At 45.1% G+C, this 24,294-nt stretch overlaps 8 protein-coding genes across 8 annotated transcripts; 4 read left to right on the top strand and 4 right to left on the bottom strand.

Annotated features, from left to right (window-relative positions):
- Positions 1-414: 414 nt before the first annotated feature.
- PADG_00322 (uncharacterized protein) lies at positions 415-2,156 on the bottom strand (the record flags this gene model as incomplete). The annotated part of the gene is made up of 5 exons (XM_010757997.1): positions 415-463; positions 877-989; positions 1,178-1,493; positions 1,689-1,795; positions 2,124-2,156. 5 exons carry the CDS (start codon positions 2,154-2,156, stop codon positions 415-417), a joined length of 618 nt encoding a protein of 205 aa, XP_010756299.1.
- Positions 2,157-5,264: 3,108 nt separating this feature from the next.
- On the bottom strand, positions 5,265-7,728 carry PADG_00321 (uncharacterized protein; the record flags this gene model as incomplete). Its single annotated transcript, XM_010757479.1, has 6 exons — positions 5,265-6,244; positions 6,320-6,389; positions 6,467-6,825; positions 6,911-6,978; positions 7,065-7,163; positions 7,325-7,728. The coding sequence occupies 6 exons, from the start codon at positions 7,726-7,728 to the stop codon at positions 5,265-5,267; spliced, it is 1,980 nt and encodes a 659-aa protein (XP_010755781.1).
- Positions 7,729-9,798: 2,070 nt separating this feature from the next.
- PADG_00320 (uncharacterized protein) lies at positions 9,799-11,663 on the top strand (the record flags this gene model as incomplete). Its single annotated transcript, XM_010757478.1, has 4 exons — positions 9,799-9,875; positions 9,980-10,130; positions 10,210-10,583; positions 10,682-11,663. The coding sequence occupies 4 exons, from the start codon at positions 9,799-9,801 to the stop codon at positions 11,661-11,663; spliced, it is 1,584 nt and encodes a 527-aa protein (XP_010755780.1).
- Positions 11,664-12,322: 659 nt separating this feature from the next.
- PADG_00319 (uncharacterized protein) lies at positions 12,323-13,853 on the top strand (the record flags this gene model as incomplete). The annotated part of the gene is made up of 2 exons (XM_010757477.1): positions 12,323-13,455; positions 13,649-13,853. The coding sequence occupies 2 exons, from the start codon at positions 12,323-12,325 to the stop codon at positions 13,851-13,853; spliced, it is 1,338 nt and encodes a 445-aa protein (XP_010755779.1).
- Positions 13,854-16,810: 2,957 nt separating this feature from the next.
- Positions 16,811-17,547, bottom strand: PADG_00318 (uncharacterized protein; the record flags this gene model as incomplete). Its single annotated transcript, XM_010757996.1, has 2 exons — positions 16,811-17,276; positions 17,366-17,547. The coding sequence occupies 2 exons, from the start codon at positions 17,545-17,547 to the stop codon at positions 16,811-16,813; spliced, it is 648 nt and encodes a 215-aa protein (XP_010756298.1).
- Positions 17,548-18,018: 471 nt separating this feature from the next.
- On the top strand, positions 18,019-19,954 carry PADG_00317 (succinate--CoA ligase (GDP-forming) subunit beta; the record flags this gene model as incomplete). The annotated part of the gene is made up of 7 exons (XM_010757476.1): positions 18,019-18,072; positions 18,200-18,416; positions 18,489-18,588; positions 18,723-19,268; positions 19,341-19,387; positions 19,451-19,743; positions 19,820-19,954. The coding sequence occupies 7 exons, from the start codon at positions 18,019-18,021 to the stop codon at positions 19,952-19,954; spliced, it is 1,392 nt and encodes a 463-aa protein (XP_010755778.1).
- A 1,017-nt stretch (positions 19,955-20,971) lies between these two features.
- Positions 20,972-21,326, bottom strand: PADG_00316 (uncharacterized protein; the record flags this gene model as incomplete). Its single annotated transcript, XM_010757475.1, has 2 exons — positions 20,972-21,117; positions 21,236-21,326. The coding sequence occupies 2 exons, from the start codon at positions 21,324-21,326 to the stop codon at positions 20,972-20,974; spliced, it is 237 nt and encodes a 78-aa protein (XP_010755777.1).
- A 2,089-nt stretch (positions 21,327-23,415) lies between these two features.
- PADG_00315 (uncharacterized protein) lies at positions 23,416-24,025 on the top strand (the record flags this gene model as incomplete). The annotated part of the gene is made up of 2 exons (XM_010757995.1): positions 23,416-23,521; positions 23,574-24,025. The coding sequence occupies 2 exons, from the start codon at positions 23,416-23,418 to the stop codon at positions 24,023-24,025; spliced, it is 558 nt and encodes a 185-aa protein (XP_010756297.1).
- Positions 24,026-24,294: the final 269 nt, after the last annotated feature.

Raw genomic sequence — 24,294 nt, 5'->3', positions numbered from 1 at the left:
ATAGATATCACAGGAGCAACATCTTCTTCATTAAATTCGCTCTCATCCCTCTTTCTGAAAGTATCATTGTTGAGGGTTGAATGAGAGACCTGAAGTGGCTGCCGAGTTATAAGACCTCTCAAATATGCATCATTCCCAACAAAATCAATGTGAAATGAAGAGTTAAGAGGGTATTTATTGAATATAAATATCATTATCGTTACGAAGTCAAGATGTCAATTCCACCCATTCTCCATTTCCTTCCGTGGGAATCTACCAAAAAATAAAAAATAAAAAATAAAAAATAAAAAGTTATCATAAAGGGGGGGGGGGGGGAAGAAGGAGGGAGGAAGAGAAAAGGACGAAATAAGACCTAGTTAACAGAATTTTATTCTCCTATTACTTCCAGAGGAAACAAAGGCATTTAAGAAACCTTCAAGTCAACGGGTGCTCAGCCGCGAGTTGATCATGCTGATCAATGTCCCTGTGTTGAAACTGTTAGTAAAACTAGAACACGGCAGAACCCATGGACGAATCCAATCAACGAACTCATCCATGCAAGGACACATCAAAAAGCAGCACGGGTCCAGGGGCTCAAAGCTCGGGGCCCCCGGATCCGGGTGACGGAGGGATGGTGATGGAAACCGATATGCCGCGCTAAGGCTCGAAAGCAAGTTGTACAGAGTGCAACAAATGCAGGTGCCGTGATTGCGGGAAAAATGCGTGTGGAACCATTGGGCATAGATGGGGGGAGGGGGGAAACAAAGGGGCACCAATACCAAGGCCGGGTAAGGCGGGCGGGCGGAATGAAATGCGGGCACGAGAAGGGGAAATGAGGGGGGCAAGGGCCGAATAACGATATATGGAAAAGGAGATCGAGGAAGAGGTAGAACGCACTTGGCTTCCCAGGGGTAGCAGATCCAGACGTCACCGGTGGTGACAGCGGCCAGATATCGCCCGCTCTCCAGCATATCGGCAGGGAGTTTTCCTTTCTTAAGTTTGTCTTTGTTCTGCGGGATGGAAAGGGTTTATTGGTTAGTATGACACTCATGAACTATGGGAGAACGCCGACGGAACAATGGCGTTCCTTGTTCAATAAGAAACAAATAAATCCATTTCCTCCTATTTAAAGAAAACAGGGCAGTCGGCGGGCTGCCCTCCACAGGAAAAGAGCAGAAGAAAACGAAGCAAAACTCACATGCAACACAAACACAGAAAACGTAGTCTTCTCCCCCTCCCTACCCAGCTGCTGTTGCGCCACCTGTACATCCTTCTGCAGCTCACGCACAGCATATTCCAACGTCGTCCGTGTATCATCCACCTCATCAACAATCAACACGTTCTTCCCGATCAGATTAGCCATCTCCAGCGAGCTGAGATCAAGCCATTGTGTCCGTGTGACTTTGGTGCCCAGTTGCTCGACGGGATCATCGTCTCTGCCTAGGTTCTCGTATAGCGACAGGCCGATGGCTTGGATGGGAATGTTGGCGCCGTCGGGTTGTTTGAGGAATGATCTGTTTGGATGGAGGACGCAAAAAGGGGGGCACGCAGTTGGGGATGTTAGAATAGTACAATTGGGTATATAGGTTATAACATTGGTATTGATATTTTGGCGGTGATAGTGGTTGGATTGGAACATCAACACTCCAACCCTTCCTTATCCCTGCGGCGCAGAGGGGAGGAAATACTTAGGAAATTCAGTTCAGTACCTCAACATTCTGGCTGGAATATATCCTCCGCCTCCGATGGCAATCATAAGATTTGGTTTGAAGTCATTGAGGATGCGGTCTGCTGAAGCTTGACACAGCTTGTGCACCTGTGGTATGAAAGGATCGCTGTTAATTTATTTAAAAAAGTCTCCATCCACTGCGTATACGGGCTTGGTCTGCCTTCAACCTCTTCTGCTTCTTCCCTCCCCCACTCCCCCCCCCCGCGGCCCCCCGCGGCCCCCCTCTTATCATCAATGCAGCTTTCCACATAGAATCTCAGGGTTTTCGTATTTTTAACAACTCGCAGAAATCCGCAGGGCTTCTCCTGATATTCATGTCGGTCGTCCCCCTTGGGTTCATATCTCCGACGTGCACTCAAATTCCCTCCGTGTCTCTCTCTCCTCCCCTCCTGCATACTATTCCCAGTTAACATACCTGATTATAAGTAACATAGACCTTCTCCACCATATTGGCGTCGTCCGATTCAAGACGTGCGGCAGTCGATCTTCGCTTCGTGGGAAGAGGGAAAAAGGAAATATTAAAGAACCGCGCGATCAAATTGTCCTTGCGCCTAGGATGGTATTATTCTGGGCCTCTACTCGGTATATATAGACCTGTTCTCCCGGACCTCTTAATAAAGCGCAAAGTATTGGAATCTATAGGATGCATTTTCACAGCCACGGGGAGAATGAAGAAAACGGGAATAGAAAGACTCCCATCTCTTTTCTCTTCACTCATTCCTTTTCTCTCTCTCTCTCTCTCTCTCCAAGTATTTTGTGTGAGACGGGATGTTGTCAATTCAACTAGTCACTTACAGGGATAGAAAAAGAAATTTTGGTTTGTTTTTCGAGATTAAAATTACACTAACTCCGGCGTCTGTGAGGGGTGGTGCGGAAGGCGGAGGTTTCACAAGGAAGATATTGAAATTTGAACAGAGGATGAAGGGTAGAATGGAGAAAAGGTAGAAGGGTGTAGCAGTGATGGTGAACATGTAACTAGTTAACTAATTGTTAGGGGACCCAACAGATATGTTTTTTTTTTTTTTTTTTTTTTTTCTTTTTTTTTTTTCTAGCTAAGATTGAACATGCGTCGAATCCCGGAATTCTTTACCATTTTTGCGTCTAGCCCCCCGTCCAATCTCGCGGAAAATAGGCTTTTCTTTTTTTTATATCTTCCCGGACGGAGCTTACCGCTGCCCGCCATTAGTTAGTTGGCAGTTAGCTAACTAGATAGTTATTGTGAAACCAAAGCTAGTCAAGGGAGAATGAGCGCGTATCTGAAAGAGCTGCAATTGTCCGAAGTTAATTTCTACATAGCCAACTCCATCGTTTGACCGCCCTGGCGATACGGAATTTTAACAGGCGTGGTTTAAGAGATCGCTAACTAACCAAACTATTTAACTAGATGATGGTTAATTCTTCGTTCAATCTTTCTCCCGATGTCCCCTTTTGGCGTGTAACATCCTTCGACATCACGACGACAAGAAGCTCAGATCAGGTCAGCTAAAAGAGCGAGGGGCCAGTGGAAGAGCTTCTGGCCAACCATCTAGAACCGCGTCGTAAAATCCGTCAAGTCTTGCCGGTGCAGTTTTAACCTGGTAACGCGCTCCCGTTTAGCCGAACTGTTTAGCCGAACTGGTCAGAGCTTCAGCCATCGAGGTTCGGCTGAGCTTGGACCTTTTTACCAGAGAAGCGAGGAGCGCTGCTAAATAAGGATAAAAGGTTCCAATACGTTGGGGAGGGGGAGAGGGGAGGGGGGTCCGCCCAGTGTTGGGCTCAACTGGTTCACACTGCGAGCGCAGGTCGGGTCAGGCCAGACCAGGCCGGGCCAGGTCAAATCAGATCAATCCAATACGCAGCATCAAACAACAGACCATCGTAAGCAACAGGGGCAACCAAGAACCAAAAACGACGTTGCATTCTCTAATAAGTGGGATATTTCCTTTTTACACCGGCAATGGAAAATCAAAGGATGAAGGAGTGAGCGGCGTGTGAACGTATTCATTATTCAGCATAACTATGAGAATAACACATGCGGAAGAGATGTCAACTCGGTACGTGAGCTAGAACTTGGAATATTATTATTCATTTACTTCTTTAGAACAGCCAAACGCTCCACCCACGCAATTTAATGCCCCTTTACCAATGCCAGATAGATACAAAAATCAACAGAGTTCAGGCGAAAATAAAAAAGGGAGACCATTTTCTTCGAATTCTCAGCAAGGGAATAGCTATGTATACCCAAATATGGCAAGGGTAACTGTAGCTGTATTTGTATTTGTATTTGTATCATGTTATTCCTGCTTCCATCAAGTCTTAAGAGCCAAATCAATGAGTGGTATACAAAAAAGATATACATATGACTGGAGACAGACAGGAAATGAGGATAAGAGATAGATAAATCCACACCACACACCAGCAAGCCAGAGATCGGGGAATTCGCCCAAAGACAAAAACGTATAATATATGAAATATCCGTGGGTTTTTAAATATGACATCGAACATTCCGTTCCTCCAGGCATGTGCTGTTGATGACATGATAACAATTGCTGATAGACACAGGTGTGGAAACGGGTGTGATATACATTAACATGGAGGAGGGGGGAGCGAGAGAGAGCGGTGGAGAGAGGGGGAGAGCGGTGGAGAGAGGGAGGGGGAGAGAGGGAGAGGGAGAGGGAGAGAGAGAGAGGGAGAGAAGGGGGGAGAGAGGGAGAGAGAAAGGGAGAAGGGTTGATATTGCTGCTGACGCTGGAGCTGGCATTGATACTGGTTTTTGATGCGGTGTGGTGTGGTATGAATATTTTCAATGAGCAGTTATTGGTCATTGATCGATCGATGCATCGACGCGATACAGCACGACGTTCCGCTCAGATTCCCATATGATGTATGGTATGGCACACGTAGAAAGGTATATAGATATAGATATCATCAAAAGTGGATTTGCGCAAGAAACATAACAGTTAGTTGTGGGTATTGAGCTCTCAAAGGTGTGTGCGTGAGCGCTCGCGTTTCTCAGGAAGTTCGGGTATGGATGCCTCTGGTGGTGTGTTGGTGAACGTGATTATTTTTTAGTTTCTTTCTGTTTTGCTCTTAGAATGTTCTGTGTTCTGAGTTTCCCTCCTCGAAGGAAATTGATTAATGCAGTGTAGAAATGCAAGGAGGCAACCGGGGGAAAAAATTAAAAAAAGATAAAATAAAAAATAAAATAAAAATAGATAAAAATACCAAGAGATTCGGGAAATGGAGTCGAATGAACTGAACTGGAGATAGCCAACCGATGGGATATGTCATAGACGTGCGCATGGAGTATCACAAAAACTTCAAAGGAACGGGCCGCATCGGGAAATAAGGGGGAAGTATTAAAAAAAAAAAAAAAACCAAAACGTATTAATACTGATGATGGTGATAAAATTGTAGTGAAATTAGCGGCAGATTAGGTATAATGAAAATGAGTCGAAAGGAGGTTCCGTGACTTGAAAGGGATTCATACATGACAAGAGTCTTGTCAGAAAGGATTGAAGAAAGCCCATGTTAAAAATTCAAGTCAGCCGCGTCACAGAAGAATAATCTTCTAGTTTCATTGTAACCGTTTTCTCTTCCGATCTTCCCCCGCTCCATCGTCCTCATCGGGCCTCTCTGCCGTCGCCGTCGGATTAAGCAACGAATGCACATTGCTAGCCATACTCGATCGGCGCGTGGCAGGTAACGACGAGTCAGTTGGGCGTGGGAATTTCGGTCCCCCAATCGACCAGCCGCTTTCTGGGTTTAATGTCGACGAGGAGGAGGAAGAGGCGTGTGGAGGGGCGTGTGGGGGGGTGGTGGTAGCGGTGTTGTTATTGTTATTGTTGTTGGTGTTGGTGTTTGCGGCAACGGGATCGATTGCTATTGGTGGCAGTGGAGGGGTGGGATGACGTGAGGAGGCTTGGCGTCTTGGCCCGCCCATTTCGTACTTCGCGAGGACATCGCGGACGTGTTGGTGGTCACCAGCGTTGGGAACTGGGTTCATATTCATGTTCATGCTCATGCTCATGCTCATGGGGTTGTGGACGGGGTTGTTGGGTGGACCGGTGCGCTGTGGAGATGGGGGCCATTGGGAGGATGAGGAGGGATGGTTGGGGTTGATCGAGCCAAAGGGGTAGGTGTTGTTTGTGGTGGTACTTGCCCAGTGTTCGCGGATGTCGGCGGAGGTGTGACGGCGGCCTAGATTGGTGCCTGGGGCTGAGCTTACGGCGGAGAGCGGGTGGAGTTGGTGCGTTGCTGTCGTTGCTGAATAATGTGTGGGTATGTGTGAGCGGTTGTAATCTGGGGATGTGTTTGCGGCACCAATTGAGCCGTATCGACGTGGAGAGACGGAGAGGTGGACGGGGACTGGAGGCTGGGCCATAGAAGAACGCCGGTTGTCGTCTTGTGGCATCTGGCGCGGAGAGAGGGGTGGGCCAGAATGGAGGGTCATGCTGCCAAAGTATGGTTGTCGTCCAGATAAAAGGGATTCATGGGGATTTTCCAGGGAACGTATGGCGTCCAGTTGTCGTGAGACCTCCCGTTGCATGTTGGCAGCTATTACCCAGTCATATACATGTTAGTTTCGGACTTGATCGAGGGGAGAATAGGCGAGAAGGCTCGTTGACGTACCATCTCTGTGAATAGCATTCTCGGGATCGGGGACAAGGGACATGACGAAATGTGACATGGAATTGGACCACTATAGGTCGAAAGTCAGCAAACGGGGTCTTCTGTTATCAAAAGCACGATAGGCAGATGCGACGGGGTTCCGCTCACTTGGTGGCATCGAACTAAGCTCTCAGTTAAAGCTTGACACCTCGAGGCTAACATTGAATAGTTTTCCTCCACACGGGATAGGCGAGAATAGAGTTCGAAGATGTTGTGTTCGGTATTAAGGAGTCTAGAATCGATCACCCTGGAATCGGAACTATCTGGAGTTGGTTCAGCGGGAGTTCCAGGTTGGGAGGCATTTGGTTTATGTCCAGAAAAGGAATCGCGATGGATCAGGGTTTGCCTAGAGGCGCGTCGTCTGATTTCCCGAAGGCCGGCCACGTCGCCTTTCTTAAAATTACCGTTGCCATGTTTGAACTCCCACATCTGAGAGTCAGGAGACCCAGTGTGAAAGACATCGCTGACTATAACATTTTTCGAAGGGCATCGGGAGTCAGTCACAATGGCCAATCGATTTAACTTAGGAGGGTACAAATATGTTTCGGGTACCTTTATGGAATCCATACATGTTCAACTGCCTAACGAAGGAGGAGACATTTGTATGTTTGAAATATTGACTGGTACGGGATCAGAGAAAATTCTTAGCGACATGTCTCTTCACGAACCAACAGCACGATGGGAAACGTCACGCAGGGACACATACGCCAAAACCTTTGCAAAATCCTGAGACGGGGACATTACGAAGCTTTCATTTGTGCTGGACCACGAAATCAAGTGTTGGATTCCGGGATCTTGGAGCATACTAGAGGGTTCACAATCGCATTAGACCAAAAAGGTTGCCTTAAAAGAGGATTTGTTTTTTTTTTTTTTTTTATTATTATTAATTTTATTATTTCACTTTTATTTTCCCCTCTATTTCATTTTTCTTTCAAATTTTGAAGTGTGCAAGTATGTTCAACCAACCTGTATAGTTTATGTATAAAGGCAGTTTGAACCACCTTTGGCTGTTGCGCAGCTGCAGCAGCCCCGATGGGTTGATTCAGCGCGTGGCCGGAGTCTCCTCCGATCATTGTAGATGCAGGAGCAGCGCCGTTTGTACTATGATTGATGGTATTGCTGTTGGTATTGCTGTTGGTATTGTTGTTGCTGGCGCCTCCCGCATGCTCTGTTTCAGGGCTGTCGCCATTATTATTACCAGGAGGAGCCATTGTGGCCGGCGAGGAGGGACTGAGGTCCATGGGGTCACCCTGTGGGTGATCCGATGGAGAAATTGACGAGGAGAGGACGGGGATTGTTCTGGACTTGTTGGAGACATCTGTTGGGCCAGAGAAAGGGCTTCGCGAAGGAGGTTCTTGTATTCGATTCATGGCGAAAGTCGATTCGTAAACAATAGTTACCGTTAACGGAATGGGTGGTGGTGGTGGTAAGATAGAGCTAGTGCGAAACAAGGAGGGTCTGTCTGTCAAGGCGAAGAGAAGTGGGAGGTGGGAAGACGAGAGGAGAAGATACGAGGGATGGATGTTGGACTGAGCTAGATCGCCTGATTGTCTGGAAAGAATACTTCAGATGTACAAATGAATGAATGCATGCATGTATATGTGTAAGAAGACGAAGCTACAGATGGTCACAATGTAGTTTGATCGCTAAAAATCAGACAGGGGAAAAGCTCAGGATAAGTCGGGTGAGAAAATTCGATATTAGCGCAAGCGAAGGCATCAAACTTGAGGTCGAGAAGAGGGATAATAGATGGTGTAGCCCCAGGAGCAGAAAGCAAACGTGGTGCATGTAGATGTTCGGAATCAGCTGCAAAGAACCGGGTCGTTGGATGCGCCCAGCAGCAAACTACCGGGGTTGGGGAAGGGAGGGAGGTAGTAACAGGACTGGAGGTAGAGTGGACGAGAGCGAACGGAATCAGTAGAGGCGGCAGAGGTTGCAGAGGTCACAGAGATCGCAGTAATAGTTGTAGAAGTGGTAATGGGAACGGGTGGAGTATATAGTCAGGTCTGGCATCATTGCATCAATCAGCAAAAATATGTAGATGTTGGTTTGATGGTGACAATGATATTAGAATGAGTGGAGCGTGGAGGACGGGGGTGGGAAATATATATCTTATATCTCAAGAGTTAGAGAGGGAGGGAGAGAGAAGAGAAACTTGGATTCAGGGCAAATGTTACGGATAGTTACGGTCCCTTACACACACACACACACACACACACACACACACACAGAGAGAGAGAGAGAGAGAGAGAGAGAGAGAGAGAGAGAGAGAGAGAGAGAGAGAGAGAGGAGAGAGAGACAGCAGAATAACAATAACAATAATAAATAATAATAGTAGTAGTAGTAATAATAATAGCAGCAGCAGTAGTAGTAGTAGTAATAATAATAATAAAACAATAAAAGTAATGATAATAATAATAATAGTAACAGCAAGTAATAGTGGTAGTAGTTAACGTAGGGAGAAGATAGGTCAAGAGGGACTGAGATAGGCCCAAGAGACCAGATTTGAGCACAGGCTTCAGTTGGGATTGGAGAATTTCGAACTAGCTGGAGATGGCGGAGAATGGACAGCTGCTTCGATGCGAGATGGTGGTGGTGGTGGTTGGTGGGGGGTGGGAAAAGGGCTTGGGCGAATAAAATAAGAGAGACGAAGAGCAAGCAAGAGGAAGCAAAGAAAAAGAGAGCTAGCGTCAGACGACTCAAGAAGAGATAAGGATGAAAAAAAGAAACGAAAAAGAAAAAAGTTAGAAGGAAGAGAAGAAGAGAAAAGAAAACGGAAAAAGAAAAGAACCTTTGGAAGATTCGTGGAAGAATGGAGGGAACCGGCAAATTTAAAAGACAGCGAAAAAAAAAGGAGAGGTAGATCAAGGAATGCTAGTTATAGCAACTAATCAGTTTAGAGAAGCATGGGATATAGATATTATTCAGGTAGTTGAGCATTGACAATGGCCCCCATGGAAATCAACCACGTATATTTTAACTAGAGTAAAATAGTTACAGCTAAAGAATTGCATTCCAGTTGCTCAATATGGATGTGTTTCCGGAGTGTCGAGTGATTAGTTAGGTGACTAAATAGGGTGAAAAGAGAACATGCTGCGGTAACTAGCTTAACTAAATGGTTAAGAAAACTCTTTGTCTGTGCTCTATTCTCCCAGATATGCATATCTAGTTCTATAATCCAGAAAAACCACACTTCTGGGATGGAGAAGTCAAGTTCCAAGGTTATTAATTCGCATAATTAACCATTGTTCAACAGTGGATCGGATCTGATATGGGATGGTTCTCCTGCAGGCTGCAATCTAAATCTTCAACACTTATATTTCCATCATCCTCCACCCTCGCCACCAGCAGCACTTCATCATTGTCAACGACACCTCAAACACCCACCATCCCTCGCAGTTAAGGGCTGCCAAAAGGCGATATATCTGGTTATCGATCAAATGAACCCGGCCACCCTAGCTGCCAACTTCATTCACGCATTCAGAGCTCTCCCCACTCCAGATGCCCGCCAGCAGTTGTAAGTATATCGCATCGCATATTACATACAGGTTTACACATATACGACTCCTCTTCCTCTTGAAAATACTAATCACTAGTGTTATCCACTTCCTCCTCATCTAGTTTTCGAGCTCTGGTCCCCAGGCTGAGCCACAAAGAGTGCTCGTTTGTCATCGACCTATTCCATGACCGATTCCATTTCGACCTAGTGTCTCGCCTGCCCATTGAGCTGCTGGCTCAAGTAGCTTCATATCTCCCGCCTTGGGATGTCTTCGTCTGTAGATCTGTATATCTCTCTACCTATTCTTTCACCCGCTAGTTCTTTTCTTATTTTTTTAACCACATCTAATCAGGTATCAAAACGCTGGAACGATCTATGGTCGTCTTCATCTGTCTGCTCCAGCTGTTTCCATGCATGCTTCCCAGATCAGCAGCTGGACACAAGCAATCCAGAGTGGCCTCTCCTATTCCGCCGGGCTGCAAAATGCCGTCTGGCCCTGGTGACGGGGAGACCATATCGTAGAATAATTATCCCCTCCACTCCGAATTTTCCAGACGAGCTCATCGCCTACCATGACGGGAAGATCGTAACTGGCCTTTCTCCCAACCAAATTCAGCTACTATACATTGAGACAGGTGAAACCATGACCTTTCAGACGGAGAACCGCGAATCAATAAGTGATGTCGAGATCTCTAACTCTGCAATTGCTGCAATTACCAAGAATGGGTGAGACGTGTTAAAAAAAATATCTTCACCGCGTTATCTTTGATACGGAAAATCTCTTGCACAACCTTGAAACGCTCCCTCTAACACCCCTTCAACAGGTATTGCCATGTTTGGAACTTTCAAACAGGAGAGAAAGGTTCTTTCCGCCTACCATCCGCAATGCGGTTGCATTACACGGTTGATGCAGACACTGTTGCCGTATGGTTCGCAGACACGCAGGCAACCCTCATCACCTGGGATTTGCAATCAAGGCAAGCCAAGGAGATCAAACTTGGCAGTCGACCCTTTTACGTGTTTCTCGATGCAAAGGCGAAGTCCATAATAACATTCCACTGCGCAGCTGCTGATGGCGTGCCTTGTGACTTTCTAAGTGATGGAACAATACACTACTCCGGGATGACTGTAACCCAACACCTTCTACAGCGAACCACCCCTACCGCGCAACAGGATAAAATGACAGCGACAGTTATTTTCCCCGACCACCTCAAATTAGTTTCCGAGAACCCGCTTGTTGATAAATATGGTTTACCAATTCTTACTTTTCAAAAGATGGAAGAAAATAGGGATACAAGCCAGGAATGTTCAAAATTCTATTCAAGTCCCATGTTCTCCCAACCCACCTCCTTTGATACCCAGCTAGCCCACATGGTTAGAGGTGCACAGCTGAGATTCACCAGTTTTGACCCTTCGGACGCCCTTGCTGTATATTCAGACCTAGTGTATTTTTTTCGGTGGGGGCGCCTCGCGACAATCGTTAACTTTCAAGAAGGCACTCAACATGTTCCTGAGATCATGGATATTGAACGGGACCTTCATAATGGTCAAGAGATAAGATTGCGCTTCTATTGTTACAGAACATCCAGCGGGCGGTGTATTGCTGATGAGAGGTTTCTGGGCGCGCGGAATAAGAATGGCGGAATATATTTTTGGTGCTTCGATGAGGATATGCCGTTGAGCCATGAGGATCCGGCGTATAGAAGGCTTCGTGATGAGCGAGCTGCAGAGCGTGCCGTGGAGCGTGCGCGGATTCGAAAGGGGCAGGAGGATCGACGAGGACGTTATTTAATGACCAAAGAATAGGGGTTACTTGGAACTGATGTTGCTTCGTTCTGTGAAGTGGGCTTCTTTTTCTTCCCTCTTTAGAACGAGTTTTAAAAAAAAAGGGTGTGAAGTAGCAGATGAATTTTCATGACCCTTTATGACAGATGTAGTTCCTATTGGGATTCTAAATTTATGAGAAATGGTTCTCGATGCTCAGCTACTGACTTTTGCATGGTCCCTGTCTTTCTCAAGAAATCAATTGGATTTTGGGGCGTGGTAGCAAGTATCTAGGTTGGCTATTTAGGGCGTTTGTTGGATATCACGCCCTTCGGTGAGCAGCTACGCAACCGTTGTACCTATACCATGTAATGGATAGATATAGATATGCCGTCTTAGTGCGTATATATTCATGAACGAAAACAAGTCATATTTTCGTGTGGTCCCCAGAAGAGCAGATGTTTTAGCTTGTATTCATTTGTGGCACCCCGCCAGTGGGGCGTTCGTTCGTCAGTGTCAAGCCTTGGTTTGTGTCAACACATATAGCAACCTCCAACCCCGCTTCCTTTCTCTCTTCTGTAGCTCTATGCAGCAAACCAACCCTGCCTGAGATACTTCGCAGCAATTACACATTATATAGCCATCCAGAAATAAAGACTTTGGAGGCATTCTCAAGTTTTTCGCCAAAGCCAAACAACATCATGCCAAACCTTCTTACGCTTCCCCGTGAGCTACGAGATGAAATCTATAGGCATTTCATCACCCAAACACCTCCAGCCACGCCCCATCGCACTCCTATCCCGCCTAAGCAATCATCTCCCCTCTCCGTTTCAGTAGAACAAAGCCAACGGAGCTCTTCCTCGATCATAAAACGATTCTCGAGATTGCCACCCCATACCCCTTCCTGTGTCACTTCCAACTCTACTACCTCCTCCACATCCTCCACCACCACCACCACCTCCTCCTCCTCCTCCTCTCTCGGGTCCAATTACGTCCCCCATGAATCCACAATCCGCTATCCCATTCAGCAACCAACACCCCATACAGCACCCCTACTCTTCACCGCCAACCACCGCCTAACCCACGACCTCCACACACACCTCAGCTCCACACGCACCCCCATTGCTTTCCTCGCCGACGTCCGCCTCCACACACCACCCAACCTCCTCTACCCAACCTGGATCAGCGTGCCAGCATCCACAGCGCTTCTAGCTCGTCTTAAGCGCTCAATTGATGTATTGGATGTCAATTTGCGGATGAGGATGGGGAAGACGGGGACGGTTTGCACGGTTAATGACTGTGCGGAGGTGGATGAGGTGGAGGGCTTGAAGAGGAGGATTTCGAGGGGAGGGAGGAGTGGGAGCTGGGCTAATGCGTTTGATGGGGGTTTGGTGTTGCTTTGGAGGTTTCTGGAGGGGGGAATTGGGTTTGGGGTTAAAGGGGTAGAGGGGAAGGATGGTGGAGACGGGAAGGGGGATGGGTGGCGGGGGAGGTTGCGGTGGTTTGGGAGAATGAAGGGGAAAAAGGAACCGTATGAGGATGGGGATGAGATCAGTGATGAGGAGGAGGGGAGCTGGGTGAAGACCGGGGAAGGGGAAGGACGAAAAAACGAGACGAAAGCCAAATCCCAAACCAAACTGGGCAAAACAAGCGTTCACGTTAACCTCTTCATCCTGAATTGCCTCGATGTAACCAGTTATATATTCTCTGAGATAAACGAGGAGGTTAACAATGATCACATGCGGGAAGTCTTCGATGAAGTAACTGCGAATTTTGACCATTACTTTTACATGCCGGGATATGACAACCCCCCGCATTATCCATTTTTTGAAGAGTATGTAAGGGGGCATGAGGTTTGGAAGGTGGTGTTTGAGAGAGTGAAGAGATTTCGGCTAGTGTGGTTTGGGGGACTGCAGAGGGAATGGGATTTGGAGGAGGTGGGAAGGAGATGGAGAGCTGATGTAGAGAAGGGTAGAAAGGAGGGAATGGGGGGAGAGATGAGAGCAGGAAGTTAATGAATTATCCAGGTCCAATTGGTATCGGAAGGGTTATCGAGAGAGCAATGGTGAGAGCGATAATTCAGCTCAACTGCACAGCCATCTCGAATGTATGCATGTCGCTAACCTTGGACTCGAGAATACCTCCCCTTGCAGAGAACGATCCCGTATTTCCTGTTTGCAAATGCGGGAATATGGAACATTTGAGTTGCAGCGGGCCGCGACGGATAGATGATTGATTGCATGAACATGTCCCGTATTTCGAGTTGATCATCTGGAGGATATGCCAGCATTCAGCCGTTGTTGTGCCACCAATAAAAGTAATCAACCGCGCTTTAATTCCCCAATATTCCCTTGTATCATATCCTCAAAACTCGGTCTGATCACCGTTTCTTTTCCATCCTACCTCTTTCTTCCATCGCCGCCTAGACTACAGAGCAACTGTTTGTTCCACGCTCCGGTGAATAGATGTTGCGCATTTGGACTGCTCTTTAACAACAAACACTTAATTTTTATTTTTATTTTTTAATTTTTCGTTGTGTTTCATTTAAAGATAAAAGAAGTATGAACTGGACAGGGCTAACTCACAAGAAAAGATAAGTCTCTTATCACGTAGAGGTAAGTTGATGTGATAGCTGACAGATGCCGCAAGGGATCTTTCGGCGACGCCATAACTCCTGCGAGTATTAACGGAGGAAGATATTGTCGCGTAAGAAAAGCGCATTTGAGATGGATGTGCGATGTTTGAAACTGCGGCAAGAAGCAGTTTTGATACCTGTATTATGAGACGAGCAGACCTGGTTATAAAACTATTATTGAGTGATGTTCAGCTCAATCGACCGCGCTTCCTGTACAGGACTCTGGTCGGTTCAAGGTATTTTGGACATGAGGTCAACCAGGTCTTGTAGGATCGGAATTATTTAGGTTGACCTAGTTATGCTTCCGCCTCTGTTTTACAAATGGTTCTCCAAACGGCCCCAGCCCAGCTTCATGGTCTTTGTAAAACAGCGCCAACATAGCTCAACTGGCTTCGCTTGACAGCACAGGTCAGGTCGGATCAGATCCACTCCCAACGCGGTGAGCACAGCAGCAGCAAAATCAGTGGAGCTGTGGCCAGCACTCAAGAAACGGTTATCACGTATTGACTTCATAATGGTCAAAACTTTAGGTCGGACCAGTTAGAAGAGCAGAAGAGAGGTCAGTTTAGTTCAAGCCTTCATTTTCCACAACAAATGAATAAGTCATGAACTTATCAAACTCATCAAAATCAACTCAGTGTTGGTAATTTTCTCAACTGTGAATCAAAGAACCAATAAGATGACACCATATCTCATGCCCACTTCTCTCTAATGACTATTTGTATAAATTCTTGACTTTTCGACTCAATATGTATTATCTTTACCACCTTCTCAAAATGAGCTCTTAATGTGAAATATCTATTCAAGAAATCATTGAAGAATTAAAAAAAAAAAAATAACACTATTTCTTCTTTTAAAGTTTGCAGTTAAAAAGCCTTTTGAGAATTGCTCTAAATAGCTGATTAACAGATAGAAATAAATATGATATAACTTATCAGTAGCAGCAAAGATTTGCTATTGAATAATAAAAATTTCTAAGAATTAATATTTAAAAATATCAAAGAACTTAAGTAAAAGTATATTCAACAGTTCTACAATTTATCTAATAGGGTATGAACGCAGCATAATATTTATATAAAAATATATGAGATAAGTATAAAATAATATAAGAAGTCTGTAGTGTACTAGCTGAGTCAGAAAAAAGTCAATCTATGTTAAAAACACAGATAATTAAGATTAAGTTTAATAAAATTTTAAGATTATCAGTGTTACTAATCAGTTTGTTGTCGGCTGATTCCTGAACCTTAGAATTTCGCTAGCAAGGGCTGTGGTAGAACTAAGAATGTTTCTTTGATCCAAATAAAATAAAGCTGTAAAACCACATTACCAAGTTATCAATAATATTTAACTATTTAAATCTTTGTTTAAAGCTAAGGAAATATCGGATTTAGATATGTCTATCTTTCTATTAATATTTATTATAAAATAACTAACTAATAATAACTAAGCTTAGTTAAATATTTTAACTTTATAAAATTTATTTAAACTTATTTGAAGTTATATTTCAAAGATTTTTATATTAATTATAAATATAAAATAAATTTAAAAAAAAGCATTTAGTGCTCTGAAACTTTATCAATATTAATAGCAAAATTTTTATATTTAAATCAACAGTCTACAATTGTTTTATATATGAATTTTATTAATGATAAAGTGACAAATTTTCTACTTATCACTTTTTAGAACTTTCAAAATATATATTTACCTGAAAGTCCAGTTAAAATTTGATGTAATATTAAATAGAACTCAGGAGAGATTTTCAAACAAGATTAATAAAACTAATAAAAACCTGAATGCTCAGCTAGCAGCTTACAAGGTTGCAATTTACAAGCTTCTTAGTTAAATAAAGATCTTCTGCAATTCAAAAACCAGGAAAGGAATTCAGTCTGACCTCAATAGCAAATTTACTAATATTGAGAAAATCAGGCAGGCTCCAGATGAAGCTGCTTGCTTTGAAAACTAGGAATTAAGTTAAGGAGCCAGAAATTCAAGCTGAAAGAGCTGCTGCAGCTGTATTGAAAGCAGGCCTACAAGCATATATAATAGAATAGCAAGACTATTAGAATTCGAAGAATTATTACCCTTTGTGATCAGGGAGTTAACATTCTCGGGATGGCCACTAGACCGGGCGTCATCTTATTAATTTCTGTCGCTGCCTTCTCTTTACACTCACTTGACCCTAACTCCTCTCTGGATGAGAGCACGCTCTCCTCTGCTCTGGCTTTATGAATATGTCCCTGTGGACAGACGTGTCGCGTGCTCTTCCGCCTTCTCAAAAGTCCATCTTCTTCAGAAATGAACTTCATATCCCAAGATCCAATCTCCGGACACCTAATATCCCCCCACCCAGAGGCCTTGATAGAGATGGATAAGGGGCTACTCTGCGTCTGACTTCAATGGCAAAGTAACAGCCATACAGAGAAGAGTACACAGCAATGGTGCATTCACATGTGCTGGATAATATTCATATATCGCTAGGTTGACGACAGTAAAAATGCACATTGCGACAGGTCGGGACCAGGATGGCAAAAAGAAATCTCCACCGCGCATTTTCTTAACTACTGCTTTTCTTTTTCTTCTTCGATCGTTCGGATAAGAGTTCATCAAGGTAACTGACAGGCTTTCTTCTCTGCGTGCTGCGCTGCAATTCACCAGGTAATTCCTCGTCGTCAGTGTTCTTGCCCTTGCCCTTGCCCTTGCCATTGACACTTCCACTCACTGCGGAAGTGGTTGTCACGCCCGTCCCAACCTCGTCCATCATTTTGGTCATCCGCTTCCGTTTATTCCTGCCTAAAGACGAGCGCCCTTCATCCTCGTCATCGTCGCTCTCAAGTTGCGGTTTCACGGGATGTTGGGGATATTTCTTCCCAGCTGCAGCAGGATGGGAGCTTTTCGACGCAGTAGGTCTCTTGTAGTTCTTGCCCAGAAGCTGTTTCCGCAGTTTCTCGTTAGAGCTGAGCTCTGTGCGATTGAAGCTGCCGTCCGCTTGGCTTTTTGGGAGGGACGCGCCCAGTCCTAGTCTGGTCGATGGATAAAATTAGCTCTACATACTTTTTGGAATAAGGTTAAGAGAGCGGATAGAGAAGGAGAGGAACAATAAAATAAATACTTCTCTGGAACTGGGGTAAATATCTCATCCTCTTCCCGCTGGAGTTCCTCTTCGGATTTTGTGTTGGCTATTTCTTCGGCCGTTTTTGGAGGGAGCCATGATGCGATGAGACGTTGGCTCCGTGCTAGAGCGAGGTTCGCCCTGTTGAAGATCACATCCGCCTCTGTTTTTGACACAGACATGCCTCGCTATCTTTGCTATATATGGCAAACAACATAATAAAACCAATTGGTTAATGTTGGCCGGGGTTGACCGGTTTGCTGACGCTCCGCCCTGCTGCACGTGTTCTAGATAGCCATATTGCGTAGCTGAATGGCAGAACAAGGAATACGATATCGTCATTATTATCACTTTCCTTGTTCTTGTCTCCCGCTATTTTTGTGGTCGGGGAAGGAAAAACAGAAATCCCGCTGCTGAAGCGTCAAATTCTCTTGGGCATAAAATACATAGCGCCGTATCATTCATACCATATGCCCAAAATTACCTCAAAATTACAACCTGAAGGCAAGAACCGAAGCCGTAAATACCACTTCACTACCCCAGAAAGAGCCCCAGACTCTCCCTTCAAACATCCGCATAATCCTCACGCTGCATCTTGTCGCCCATCATACATACCATCTCGCATCTCTTGTTCGTACAGCTGTACTGTCGCAATGTTTAAGCTTGTCCGTAGCACGCCAATCGCTGCGGCTTTCAGAGCTGCTTCAGTAAGTTGTGGATCGTTTATTGCTACTACTGCTCTTTAATGGGACTACGGCCTGTGTTTAGCACGTAATGCCACCAGGAGCAAAAACCTATACATTCGAGGCTAATACTATCCAAACGCGTTTACAGGAAACACCAATTCGATGCCGCTTCGCCCAGCAGCAAAGGAGGAACCTCTCTATCCATGAATATCTCTCCGCAAACCTCCTCAAATCCGTATGTACTTCCTCCAATGACGCTGTGGATATGAAACTTACTCGGGGGTGGGTACAGTATGGGGTTGGCATTCCAAAGGGCGAAGTTGCCCGAACCGCAGAGGAAGCGGAGGCTGTCGCCAAGCAGATCGGTATGTTATAACTTATACCCGATGATCAGCTTAATTGCCACTGTTTTGCTAAAATATTTTGAAATAATCTAGGTGTGGATGATTTGGTAATTAAAGCCCAAGTTCTCGCCGGAGGACGAGGGAAAGGGACATTTGATAATGGCCTTAAGGGTGGTGTACGCGTTATTTACTCGTAAGTTCCTTCACACTGATAAACCTCTTTTTCTTTTTCTTTTTCTTTTTCTTTTCTTTTCTTTTCTTTTCTTTTTTTCTCTTTCTCTTTTAAATATATATATATATATACTGAGTTCTGAGCTCGAAATGTAGACCAACCGAGGCCAAGATGTTTGCTGCCCAGATGATTGGCCACAGACTTGTCACCAAACAAACAGGCGCCCAAGGTCGACTTTGCAATGCTGTCTATATTTGCGAGCGCAAGTTTGCACGAAGAGAATTTTACCTTGCTATTCTCATGGACAGAAAATCTCAGGCACCCGTCATCGTTTCTTCTTCGCAAGGCGGTGTCGATATCGAGGGCGTCGCCAAGGAGTCGCCCGATGCGATCACCACAACTCACATCGATATCAATGTCGGTGTCACTGATCAGATAGCAGCTAATATTGCCAGGGATCTAGGATTCTCAGAACAATGCATTGAAGATGCTAAGGATACGATCCAAAAACTTTACAAAGTCTTCATGGAGAAGGATGCTACACAGATCGAAATCAACCCTCTGTGTGAGACTACTGACCACCAAGTTCTTGCTATGGATGCTAAGTTTGGGTTCGATGACAATGCTGAATTTAGGCAAAAGGAGGTGTTCTCGTGGAGAGATACCACTCAGGAGGACCCGGATGAGCTCAAGGCTGCGGAGTACGTTTTCTGAAATTCCTCCTCATATATTGCTTCCACTTGGTCAGCAGTTAACTCTATTTTTTGTTGTAGGTCTGGCTTGAATTTCATTAAACTTGATGGAGATATTGGCTGTTTGGGTAAGTCCACTATTCATCCTTCAAAATTTGCAACCTAGGAATCATTGCTGATGGCACGCAAAGTCAACGGAGCCGGTCTTGCAATGGCAACTATGGATATCATCAAGCTAAATGGTGGCAGCCCCGCCAACTTTCTCGACGTTGGTGGCGGTGCTACCCCTCAGGCCATACGATCCGCCTTCGAACTCATCACTAGCGACCCCAAGGTTACTGCTATCTTCGTCAACATCTTTGGTGGTATCGTCAGATGCGATGCCATCGCCCAAGGTTTGATCAATGTGGTCAACGAAATGAACCTCCGCACCCCGATCGTCGCACGATTGCAAGGGACCAATATGGAACAAGCCCACAAGCTGGTATGGTCATCCTGAATAAACTCCGAGAGCGACCATGAGAAAACGTTATATAAACAAAACTAACCGTCGCCCATAGATCAACGACTCCGGCCTGAAAATCTTCTCTATCGAAGACCTACAAAACGCCGCTGAAAAATCCGTCCAGTTCTCCAAAGTTGTCAAAATGGCCCGTGACATCGACGTGGGCGTTGAATTTTCCCTTGGCATTTAAAAACAGTCGCGTGGATTTTCCATTTTATTTTTCTGCCTCGACTCGTTCAATTACATTTCACCTCCCATCTATCTTCTCCAAACCTTCCCCCAAAACCATATAAAGATGTGTACCGAGAAAATTTTCCTGGAATTTAATTTGAATGCTCACCCACACTTGCTGCTGGGAAATCATGCATTGAGTCTAGCACTTTTGTATGAAACCACAAACCATGGGCCTGAGATTATGACGAAGCCTCGTGCGACTTTGCGCGTTCTACCAGGAGGCTTTTTCTCATAAGACTCTTTTTCTTTCCGACTCATTTGCAGGTATTTGAATATTTTGCGAAGGCCATGCGGGTTATAATTGATATTTACCCCTTTTCCACTCTTTTTATCTGTGTGATTTGGAACCCGGGACCACTTAATTATTCTTATATCTGATAGCATTGTCTGTGTTGTCGCGTCATTTCATTTGTTTTCCCCTGTTACTTGTATCTTGCATAAAAACCTGTCGATCTCTTTTTCCGATTGATTTTTTGATTTATTCCAAGTTTAGAATGTGTTTAATTTCCCACGCTTCTCTAGAGAGAACGCAATAGATGGGGTCAGTCGTAGTATGTTAAGAGTCATAATGGATCTGTATAAGCTTTTTGGAATTCGTTGCTTCATTTTCACCTATGAATTGAACCATACAAGATCTGGGTTATTGGACTTCACGCCGCCGGAAATTGTGGTTGTCACTTGAACGCCGTAGTTTTGGGGAAAGATAGACGGTTATTAGTTGTAGAGTTTCTTTCTTGCTTGCTTTCTGGTTTGTCTCAATTTCGATTGGTTGAGAGGAAAGGGGGAAACTGAGAAGAAGAGTCATGAAAATCCAACGAAGGGATTGGCGGACCCGAACGGGGCGAAGTTCAACTCTCAAAGTGCCACTAAAAGGAGTGCAGTACGGCCTTCGAAGCATTGTATACAGATCCACAAAAACGTATGGTATTATCTAATATAGGTTGGCAGATTGATTCGAAACAGATCATATCAACTAGCTTTCGGGATGTCTTACTCCTGCAATGGATGCCAGCTGAAAAATAGTGCCTTGAGCTTTGAGAAGCAGCGGAGCAAAAGCCTGGCACATTGCAATGACGGAGAAGATTTTCGTCTCGAATACCAGGGCAGGGACTGTGTAGTCTGTTTGACCCAGAATTAATACAGACGCAAAAATTCAAGCGCAGCGTGTGCAAGAGCACCACATAAAGGCCTCTCTCAAATGCTTTCATACATATATCCGGGGGAAAATTAGACATACTTAGTCCACTAGAGTTTAAGTTAGCACTCCGTATTTGACCATATGATAGCAATTTTCGACTCTGAAACACAATCGGGAAATCCTCACGCATTGTTAACCAAAACAATCAAGGCCCTTCCCCTTAAGCAAAAGCTCAACTTCATCACGACATGCCTTTCACACTCTCCTCTTTATCCACGACCAAGCTGAGTGTTTCCATCCCCGGTTGTTCTTTTAGACTGAAGGGAGAGCTTTTATCTCTCTTGCGGTCGCGAAGACGCGCAGCACAGGCCATTGCGGTGGAACTCCCGCGCCAGCCAATAACTATCCAATGCCTCTAGGCGAGCAGCTCTATACACGTGTATTGCAGCGTCAGCGAATTGAACCCCGATGAGCCAGATCGGATATGTAAAGTCAACCCTGGGCTATGGTTGCATGACCTCCTACCCTGTGATTAGGACAGATTTTGCGACTATCACGCCATTGAAGGTTATTTTCTTTATTATCGCTTCAAAAATATTGATTCTGAATCTTCCGCGCATCGCACTGCGAGGGAGGTGCCGAGGAAAAAAACCCCCCCCCCCCCCCCCCCGGTTTAGTTAACTGGGTTGGCGAGTTGAGAGTCGCCCGGACCAAACATGACAGCTGATTGATGACGTCGCGGGTGTCTATAGAGACGGTTGTCAACAGTTCATTGCCACTGCTGGAGCGATCCGTAACTATACAAAGCTGCTCCATTGATTAGTTATATATTGACCAGGTTGCCTATGTCGGGGTTTTAAAGAAGCATATGAAGACATCGATGGGATTATTAGTTCAGTGCTTAGAGTCCGGTTAGGCACTGACTAGTCTGAAGGTGAACTGAATCTGAATTTCCTCGGCCGCGTTGACTCTCTTTCCTGTCAGTGTATCATCATAAATGGCGGGTGTGAAGCTTTCTGGTTAGTTAGCTAGTTAACTAGTTACCAGCCTCATTAGCGCTTTCAACCCAATAACTTCTCAAGGACACACCCTCAAAAAGCAATCAATGCCTTTCATTTCCATCACCAGCACGCGAGTTCTCCACCAAGCCCAGATTTTTTGAGTTGATTGTGAAGATACTGGCTGAGAGGAGGGATACTCTGTCTTACAAGCAGAGCAGTTCTATTCAGTGCATATCTATGAAGTGTTTCATATAACTAACTATCACATATCAAGTAGTTACAAGTTGGGGTTTGGAACATTTATTCAACTGTTTTTGACTTTGTCGGGATTGAAGTTTGCATCAGTCGTATTTTCATAGAATTGCCGAAGCTACCGGCTGCTTTTTTAATTATTTCAGAAGGGAACTTTGATGTCTGTAGCTTCATAACCTACGCCAGCTATACTCCAACGGTGTGGTCAGATTCGCAGGCTACTTCCCCCCCCCCTCATCCGACTGTCAGGGGGGCATATTAAACATTTTTTAGCGAAATACCCTGTAACTAACTTTCATCCTTGCTAACAGCTTCACAATGATATATAGTTACAGGAACAAGGAAAAGTTCAACCTTATCCCCTCCTCGAAGCGAACGGCACCTCATCGAAAAGTCTCCTGTGAGATGTCCCGCATGACATTCTGTGGCGTCATTTTCCTTCCATATCATTTGCTTGGAATGAGCTAATTGATACAATTTAATACGTGATGCCCTCTCTTGACATTTCTATCTGGCGAAGATGGACGGGAGGAAGGACATGACCTGCACTAGGGAGGGGCGTATATATATATATATATCTTAAACATCATCAACGGCTGCCGATTCGTCCTGGGATGAGCCAGCAGTTTGGAAAGCATCCGTCCAAAACGCACATACCATCTCCATGTGGGGAAGAAGGAAGGGAAGCTTAACCTTATCGTGAGTTGTGGATTTCCCATATGGAGTGAAGAGATATATTACCTGCCTCGCACCCCTGAAAGTTTTCAAGTCCCAAGATTTATGTTATATTCCAGACAACCGCGTTTTTGACTTGATAGTATCCTGTTACTATAATAATCCCTCTTTCGAGACACTAGTTGCTCTGATAACAGCACCGGTTAGAATCCCATAATTAATTTTCACTATGAAACTGTTGTTGAAAGTCCTCTACTAACCCTGAATTCTATGTCCAGATCGTCTTCTCCTATTCTCACCAATATATAAGATATATCGATCAATGAAATCTATCCTCCGCAGCAGAGAAATATGGCAACCCAAATCCAACAAAAGCTCCAAGACAGAAATGCCGGATATGCAAACACTTTCAATCAGAGTCATCTTGCCATTCCCCCTGTGGAGAAATATCTTGTTCGTATGTTAACCCATACCCCCTCTCCATTGCCCCTCTAGTAACTCTTCAACAGTGACCTGTATGGATGCCCGTATCGACCCCTCCTCCGCCTTTGGCATCTCCCTTGGAGATGCCCACGTAATCCGTAATGCCGGCGCCAGCGCCCGCGATGGCTTGCGCTCCATTGTCATCTCGCAGCAGCTGCTAGGAACCCGCGAGATCCTGCTCATCAAGCACACGGGCTGTGGCATGCTGACCTTCACCAACGAGCAGGCGCATGCTCTTGTTGAGAAGAAATTGGTGGAGAGTCACAGGCAGAATGGAACTGGCGCTGCGGATGGCGGGTGTAGGGTGCTCGAGGCGCTGAAGAGGGATATTCCGGATTTCCAGCCGTTTCCACTGCTTGAGGAAGCGGTTAGAGAGGATGTTAGGTGGCTGAGTGAGCAGGTGCTGGTTACGCCTGGGATTCCAATTTCCGGGTGGGTGTATGAGATTGAGACGGGGAAGGTGAGGAAAGTTGTGTAGGGGTTGGCTCCCAGGGTTCATATTAGAGGCTGAGTGTATTGACTTCATCCACCTGTGGCAGGTGGTATTTTCACGACTTCTGTGCTGTGAGCATTTGGTTTTCGGCAGAGACTAAATATCGTTTATGCTCCTATATTCTCAATGTTAAATTTAATCTCACGTAACGATAACTGTATCCTTAACGTTCCGGGCCTCTAAATGCAAGCAGAATATTCAACACGTATTAGCCAAAATGTAAGAGAGGATAAAGGAGAATACAATAATCAACA

Source organism: Paracoccidioides brasiliensis (genome assembly GCF_000150735.1).
Source record: "Paracoccidioides brasiliensis Pb18 unplaced genomic scaffold supercont2.1, whole genome shotgun sequence".
NCBI classification, from domain to species: Eukaryota; Fungi; Ascomycota; class Eurotiomycetes; order Onygenales; family Ajellomycetaceae; genus Paracoccidioides; species Paracoccidioides brasiliensis.
The sequence above is the reverse complement of the archived record's forward strand: the minus strand, read 5'-3'. Positions and strand labels throughout refer to the sequence as shown.